General features: G+C 41.6%; 1 protein-coding gene across 1 annotated transcript; it reads left to right on the forward strand.

The window, feature by feature from the left end:
• The first annotated feature begins 6,856 nt into the window (after window positions 1–6,856).
• Window positions 6,857–7,786, forward strand: LOC106084932 (adult cuticle protein 1-like). Its single transcript, XM_013248900.2, has 2 exons — window positions 6,857–6,937; window positions 7,066–7,786. The coding sequence occupies exons 1-2, from the start codon at window positions 6,932–6,934 to the stop codon at window positions 7,435–7,437; spliced, it is 378 nt and encodes a 125-aa protein (XP_013104354.2). The 5' UTR covers window positions 6,857–6,931; the 3' UTR covers window positions 7,438–7,786.
• Window positions 7,787–9,140: the final 1,354 nt, after the last annotated feature.

Genomic DNA, 9,140 nt, shown 5'->3' on the forward strand with positions numbered 1-9,140 from the left:
AATATAGTCCGAATCGATCAATAGCTTGATACAGCTCTCATATAAACCTATCTCCCGATTTTGATTCTTGAGCCCCTACAAGGCGCAATTCTTATCCGAATGAACTGACACAATGACTTCTACAATGTTCAGCATTCATTTATGGTCAGAATCGGAGTATAACTTGATATAGCTCCAATAGCATAACAGTTCTTATTCAATATTCAATGTTTGTCTAAAAAGAGCTACCGTGCACAGAATTCGACAAATGCGATCAATGGTGGAGGGTATATGAAATTCGGCCCGGCCGAAGTTAGCTCGCTCTTACTTGTTTTTATTGTAACTGTGTAACGTTTCGCGCCAATATATCAAACATCAGCCATAAATGTGGAGTTGTTGAACGAAAATAACTTAGTTTATTCTAAACCCAACTTCCGCTACGGTAGCTATACCCAAATCTGGACCGATCTAGGCCAAATGGAAGAAGGATGTCTAAAGGCCTAACACATCTCACTGTCCCAAAATTCGGCGACATCGGACAATAAATGCGCCTTTTATGGGCGCAAGACCTTAAATCGAGAGATTGGTCTATATTGCAACTATATCCAAATCTGGACCGATCTGGGCCAAATTGACGAAGGATGTAGAAGAGTCAAACACAACTCACTGTCCCTAATTTCAGCAAAATCCGATAATATATGTGGCTTTTATTGGCCTAAGACGCTTAATCTTCGGATCGGTCTATATGGAGGCTATATCAAAATATAGTCCGATATAGCCCATTTTCGAACTTAACCTGCTTAGAGACAAAAAAAGAGTCTGTGCAAAGTTTCAGACCAATATCTCCATTTTTTTAAGACTGTAGCTTAATTTTAATAAACAGATGGACGGACATGGCTAGATCGTCTTAGATTTTACGCTGATCAAGAATATATATACTTTATTGGGTCGAAAATGGATATTTCGATGTGTTGCAAACGGAATGACAAAATGAATAAACCCCTATCCTTCGGTGGTGGGTATAAAAATAAATGTTTGGCAATATTCCTACTTCTTTTGACAGCAGATTCTATTTTATACCAAAATCATTAAATTCAGCTTTCTTCGCTAACTGGTCGTAAATTTTATTAAGAAAATGATTTTTTATTGTGCAAATTCAAATTTTGCTCATTAACATTCCACTAATGAATAGTGGCAAACTTCTTACATTTCAATGAGAGCAGTCCGATTCAAGTTTTTAAGCTCAATGATAAGGGGCGTCCTTTTTATATAGCCGAGTCCGCACGGCATACCGCAGTGCGACACCTCTTTGGAGAGAAGTTTTACATGGCATAGTACCTCACAAATGTTGCCAGCATTAGGAGGGGAAAACCTCAGCTGAAAATTGTATCTGATGGTCTCGCCAGGTTTCGAACCCCGGCGTTCAGCGTCGTAGGCGGACGTGCTAACCTCTGCGCTACGGTAGGGGCTTAGGAAATTAAGACTGTACAAGCAGATGAGCAACAAAGCCACCTCTCGACAAACAATGGTTATCCCTGCTGTTATATGGCTACGAATCATGGGTACTTCCGAAAGAAGATGATATGGTACTTGGAGTGTTTGAGAGAAAAATCCTTCGTAAAATATATGGACCAGTTTGCGTTAATGGATAATATAGTCATCGTATAAGCCACAACCTGTTTGAGCTGTATGACGAAGATAGCATAGTTAAACGCATCAAAATAAAACTTTTGCGTTGGCTAGGTCATGTTGTCACAATGGACAATGAAGCTCCAGCGTAGTAGTCTTTTGAAAGCAATCACGGTGGTACACGCAAATCGGGACGGCGAAAAGCCCGATGGAAAGGTCAAGTGGTGGGAGACACCTCTAAACTTGGTGTCAGAAATTTTAAAAGGAGCGCACCAGACAAATGAACTGTCATAACAAATTAGAATAAAGTAAGTAAAAGAGATAAGCTGCTTTGCTTTTTTATACCCTCCACCATATGATGGGGGTATACTAATTTCGTCATTCTGTTTGTAACTCCTCGAAAAATTCCTCTAAGACCCCATAGAGTATATATATTCTAGATCATCAAGACATTTTAACTCGAACTTGCCATGTCCGTCCGTCCGTCCGACTGTCTGTCAAAAGCACGCTAACTTTCGAAGGAGTAATGCTAGCCGCTTGAAATTTTGCACAAATACTTCTTATTAGTGTAGGTCGGTTGGGATTGTAAATGGGCTATATCGGTCCATGTTTTGGTATAGCTGCCATATAAACCGATCTGGGATATTGACTTCTTGAGCCGCTAGAGGGCACAATTCTTATCCTATTTGGCTGAAATTTTGGACGAGGTGTTTTATTATGACCTCCAACAACTGTGCTGAGTATGGTTGAAATAGGTTCATTATCTGATATTGCTGTCATATAAACCTATTTGGGGTCTTGCCTTCTTGAGCGTCTAGAGTGCGCAATTCCTATCCGATTTGCCTGAAATTTTGCACGACATGTTTTGTTACGACTTCCAACAACTGTGTTAAGAATGGTTCAATTCGGCTTATAACCTGATATATCTACCATATAAACCGATCTTGGGTCTTGACTTCTTGAGCCACTAGAGGGCGCATTTATTATCCGATTTGGCTGAAATTTTGCATGAGATGTTTTGTTATGACTTTCAACAACTGTGCTAAGAATAGTTAAAATCGGTCCATAACCTGATATGGCTCCCATATTAACCGATTTGGGGTCTTGACTACTTGAGCCTCTACAGGAAGAAATTCTTATCCGATTTGGCTCAAATATTGCATGATGTGTTTTGTCATGACTTCCAACTACTGTATTAAGAATGGTTCATAACTTGATATAGCTGCCATATTAACCGATATGGGGTCTTGAGCCACTAGACAGCGCAATTATTATCCGATTTAGCTCAAATTTTGCATGAGGTGGTTTGCTATAACTTTCAACAACTGTGCTAAGAATAGGTCTAATCGGTCCATAGCCTGATATAGCTGCCATATAAACCAATATGGGATCTTGACTTCTTGAGCCTCTAAAGGGCGCAAGTATTACCCGATTTGGCTGAAATTTTGTACAACGGCTTCTCGCTTGACCTTTAACATACGTGTAGAATATGGCATGAATCGGCTTATAGCCTAATACAGCTCCCCTGTAAACCGATCTCCCTATTTTACTCCTTCAGCCTCTAAAGTGCGAAATTCTTACTAGATTTGGCTAAAATGTTACACAATGACTGCTACTATGGTCTCCAATATTCAGTTCAATTATGGTCCGAAATGAACCATTACTTGATATTGTTCCAATAACATAGCAATTCTTTTCTTGTATCCCTTGTTTGCCTAAAAAAGACACCGTGGCAAGAGCTCAACAAATGCGATCCATGGTGGATTTGGCCCGGCCGAACTTAGCACGCTTTTACTTGTTTTTAGTTCTAATGGCAACTATGTGGGGTACGGTTCTAGCGACATGTAAGCGAAATTTCATGATCAGGCCCGAAGGGCAACGAATTACAAATGGTCACAAAGTGAGGGTTACAATTCTTATTGATATTATGGGCTGATGACCCTATCCCGGAGGCCCTCTCCATATGGCTACTGATCAATTTTTAAGGACTATATGGCTGAGAGACGGACAGACACAGGGATATCGCTAAATCTTCTCACAATTTTACGAAGATCAACAATATGTATACTTTGTTGTATCGGAAATGGATATTTCGATTTGTTGCAAATGAAATGACTAAGAATAGATGCCGTCATCCTGTGGGGATGGTATAAAAGATTAAACATTTGCCCTTTTTTGCGAAATTTGGTAGGCGAGTTACAATAACATGGTCTTAAATTTACCCAAATGTGGCTCAGATATATTTATAAATAGCTTTAACCCCCACATAGACCGATCCCCTAATCGGACTTCGTGAGTGCTTAGAAGGTTTCATTATACCACCATAGAATGCGGGTATACTAATCTAGCCATTACGTTTGTAACACCACGTAATATTCGTCCAAGACCCCACAAAATATATGTCCTTCATCGTCTCGACGTTCTGAGTCGATTTAGCCATGTCTGTCCGTCCGTCTGCAGAAATCACTAAAGCGGTCGAACGCTTACAGCTAGCCGCTTGAAACTTTGCACAGATACTAAATATTGATGTAGGTCATTGGGGATTGCGAATGGGCCATATCGGTTCAGATTTAGATATAGCTCCCATATAAATCAATCTCCCGATTTGATTTCTTGAGCCCCTGGAAGCCGGAATGTTTGTCCGATTTGGATGAAATTTTGCATATAGTGTTCTGTTAAGACTTCCAACAACTGTACTAAGGACGGTTTGGTCTGTAACCTGATATAGCTCCCATATAAACCGATCTCCCGATTTGACTTCTTAAGCCCTTGCAAGATGCAATTTTTGTCCGATTACGCTGAAATTTTGCACGTAGTGTTTTTTATACCCACCACCTAAGGATGGGGTTACATTCATTTTATCATTCCGTTTGCAATATATCGAAATATCCATTTCCGATCCTATAAAGCTTATATATTCATGATCAATGCAAAAATCTAAGACGATCTAGCCATATCCGTCGTCTGTCCGTCTGTATGTTGAAATCACGCTACAGTCTTTAAATATAGAGATATTGAGCTGAAACTTTGCACGGTTTCGGTTTTTGTCCATTAGCAGGTTAAGTTCGAAGATGGCCTATATCGGACTGTATCTCGATATAGCCCTCATTTAGACCAATCCGCCGATTTAGGGTCTTAGGCCTATAAAAGCCGCATATATTATCCGATTTTGTTGAAATTTGGGACAGTGAGTTGTGTTGGGACCTTCAACATCCTTCTTCAATTTGGCCCAGATCGGTTCAGATTTGGATATAGCTGCCATATAGACCGATGTCTCGATTTAAGGATTTGGGGCCATAAAAGGCGCATTTGTTGTCCGATGTCGCCGAAATTTGGGACAGTTAGTTGTGTTAAGCTCTTCAAATTTTATCTTTAATTTGGCCCTGATCGGCCCAGATTTGAATACACCTGCCATATAGACCGATCACTGGATTTAAGGTTTTGGGACTATAAAAGGCGCATTTATTGTCCCATTTAGCCCAAATTTAGGACAGTGAGTTATGTAAGGCTCTTCGACTTTTTCTGCAACTTGGCCGAAATCGGTCCAGATTTGGATATAGCTGCCATATACACCGATCTCTCGATTCAAGGTTTAGAGCCTATAAAAGGCAAATTTTAAATCCGATTTCACTGAAATTTAACACAGTGACCTATCTTAGGTCTATCGGTTTATTTTTTGATATAGCTACTTAAAAGACCAATATTTTGTTATACACAATTGATCAATGACCGATACTTACAAGTATTTGGTCCAAATCGGAACATATTTCGATATAGTTGCTATTGGGCATAGGGAATACATTTTTCACCGGATTTTGACGAAAGGTGGTTTACATAAATATGTACCCGTGGTAGTGGGTATCCTTTTTACTTTTTCATGACTTCCAATAACTGTGCTGAATACGGTCTAAATCGGTCTATAATGTGATTTGAATTCTTGAGCTCTTTGAAGCCTCAATTGTTGTCCAATTTGGCTGATATCTTGCACATAGTGTTCTGTTTAGATTTCCATAAACTGTACTAAGAACGGGTAGAATCGGTCTATAGCCTGATATAGCTCCCATATAAACACATCTCCCGATTTGACTTCTTGAGCCCTTACAAGCCACAACTTTTGTCCGTAGTGTTATGTTGTGACTTCCAACATTTGTGCTGAGGACAGTCCAAATCGGTCTATAACCAGATATAGCTCCCACATAAAACGATCTCCCGATTTGACTTCTTGAACCCTTACAAGCCGCAATTATTGTCCGAGTAGGCTGAAATTTTGCATGTGGTATTCAGTTATGACTTCCAACCACTGTGCCACATACGATCTGGGGTCTTGCCTTCCTGAGCCTCTAGAGGGCTCAATTCCTATCCGATTTGGCTGAAATTTTGCACGACGTGTTTTGTCATGACTTCCAACAACCGGTAATCGGTTCATACCCTGGTACAGCTGCCATATAAACCGATCTTTAATCTTGACTTCCTGAGCCTACAGATACAAATGCGATCCATGGTGGTGGGTCGCCAAAATAAGGCCCAGCCGAACTTACCACGCTATTAGTTGTTTTCACCTCGTTTGATTGAAGATTGGCGCGTGAAGTACAGGTATGTCCACCAGCAACTACACAACTAATCCCCCGAATGAATAGTCCTCATAAAGGGCGACTCTTCCCCTCGCATGTAAATTCTCTCGTATGAGCAGTGTCTACCACTTCTGCTGGTACTACAATAGTGCCGTTTTTACATTGACTCCAAAACTAACAGTTGAACCACATGACCGGATCAATTTGCCCACATCCTACGATGAAGGCTGTGAAAACTGCTTTGCTTGAACATTAACATCTCTTAAAATTCAGATCAAATTCTGGTATTCAGCATGACCTATACCACTCAAAAGTAGCCAATATGCATTTAATTGGTAATAATGCTTCGCTTGCTGCATGTTTGCAACAACATTGGCGCATACATGGCTGAAGGTGCTGCACAGCGACTGAGGCCATTTTTGCCGCTGGCGGCAATCTGCAGCAGCGATTGAGGTGGAGGTGGTGTTACAATTGTCAGGTGCTCTTATGCTCCGATTCAAAGACTTTACAAGGCTCACTTTCAGCGCTGTACAATTGTAATGTTTGTTTGTATGTGTGTTCAGTTTTGTCTAATTTTTTGGTGTGGCATTCAGAAGAAACATTTAATGCCACACACAGATAAACACACCCCACTTGCGCCAACAATAGTTTAGTATAAAAGTTGCTATAATTTGACTCAGAAAATCAGAACCCAATCTAAACGCGTTCATTAAGCACATTTCCCGCTAATCTCTTAAATCCTTTTTGACAACATGAAGGTAAAGTCCTTTAGAAATGTTTTTAACATTAATTTTTGAAAAAAAGCCCAGTTGGAATAACTTTTGCTTAAATTCCTATTGCATTATCAATTATCATGTAAATTATGAGTTTTTGCTTTATATTTCAGTTCGCCTTTGCCGTAGTCTTGTTGGCCCTTGCTGTTGGTGTCCAATCGTCTGGTTGGGGCGGTCCCTGGGGAGGCCCATGGGTTGGAGCCTGGGGCGCTCATGGTGCATGGGGTGGTCCATGGGCCGGACCATGGGGAGGTCATGCCGCTGTTGACCTTAGTGCCCATGCTCCATGGGGACTGGCCGGTCACGGTGCCTGGGGTGGATATCCCGGCATTTCATTGAGCCAAGGACCAGGACATGCTCATGCCGCTCATGGACCCGGTGTTTACGTTGCCAAGACCCGTGGTGCTGTCCACACAGCTCCCTTAGCCGGCCATGTTAACTCTGCCACTTCTGTGAATGTGGCTCCTGCACCAGGCACCCATTAAAGAACTTCGCCGCAGCTGACAAAGGACACAAACTAGATTTACACCTTCATTTTCCCCCTCTTTTCTATATTCCCTTAACTGGGGACTTTTACAACAGCAACAACAAATGCAACATACTCCGACTTTCTTTTGCCACATTTCCTTCTAATCTTCATATCTACTTTCTGTTCTCATCTATGCCTAATTTATCTGCCTTGTAACTTGAGAGTATTGCAACAAGAAAATCTAAAAAAAAATGTAAAAAACACAATTTCATGAATTTGTCTTTGCTCTTTTATAAGCCACACATGTTTTTCTGTTACCAAACTTGTGATATAAACAAGAAATGAAATAGAGTTGAAAAAACCAATTATTTGTGTTGTTTTATTTAGCAAAGATAATACTCCGTCATAGATTGGACACGGGTTATTGAACAAGGCTCTACAAGTGTGAAATATCAGAAAGAGATCACTATTCGAAAATTTGATAAGGATGTCGACATATGATCAAACAAAATCTCACAATTATTGAAATTTTTCCTGAACATTTGCCTGCAAAATGTGGTCTTACGTTTGCGCCCCCTAGAGGCTCAAGAAGTCAAATCGGACAATCAGATTGTATGGGAGCTTTATCAGGTTATAAACCGATTTGGACCATACTTGGCACGACTGTTGGAAGCCATAGCAAATCTTTACTTGACAAATTTCTGCCAAATCAGGTGTTAATTGCGCCCTCTAGTGGCTCATTCTTGGCACAGTTATTGGAAGTCAAAGCCAAAAACCTCATGAGAAATTTCACCAAATCGGATAAGAATTCAAACCTCTAAAGCCGCAAGAAGTCAAGATCCGAGATCGGTTTATATGGCAGCTATGCAAAAATATGGACTGTTATGGCCCATTTACAACCACAACCGACCTACACTAATAGAAGGCAATCCCATGGCAGCCGGTTGTACGCACCGGATTGAACCGATGGAACCCTCATCGCCAAGGGCTGCCGCCTCAGTGTACGTGTTCGTCTTTTTTCGTCATGGGAGAGGCAGATCCCGCAGTGCCTTCTCCGCAAACTTCTGGTTCATGCAGTGTTTGACAAGAACCCCGGACCCCGGTTCTGTTCGGTTTTCCAGAACCGCCTCCATCATCGGTCGGTGTCGGTGAGGTGTAACCGATCTTGTTCTGACCTCACTTCACTACGGGAGTATAGTCCTACTGGATATGTTGCAAGGTGCTGAGCGAACATAGCCAGCAGCGGGTCACAAGCGTAGTCGGCGTCGCCTTCTGCGTTCTCGTCGTCGGACTATGTGACCCCCCTAACCTCTCCCGTACGGCAATATACGCAACGGAAACATCGCAGCCCAAATATTGCCAGGCCAGTGCCGGGAAATGTATCATTTTTGCAACTAAACTGCAACGGTCTCCGTGGCAAGATCGATGAGATTGTGGATTTCACGAGTCGGAAAGATATATTGGTCGCAGCAATCCAGGAGACAAAGCTGACCAACATCTGCAACTTGCACACTTGTCAAGGATACATTGTGCTACGTAAGGATCTCTCAAGGAATGGAGGTGAGGAATTGGCCTTCGTGTTACACCATTCCGTGCAATATAGACCCACATCGACTGCGCCTGGCGCTAGTGACCCCTACATGGAGTACATGAGGATAACAGTCAGGTCCGGTACTGCCGAGATAGAGCTATACAACGTGTACATACCGCCGGTTGGTA

Source organism: Stomoxys calcitrans, chromosome 3 (assembly GCF_963082655.1).
Source record: "Stomoxys calcitrans chromosome 3, idStoCalc2.1, whole genome shotgun sequence".
Lineage (NCBI taxonomy): Eukaryota > Metazoa > Arthropoda > Insecta > Diptera > Muscidae > Stomoxys > Stomoxys calcitrans.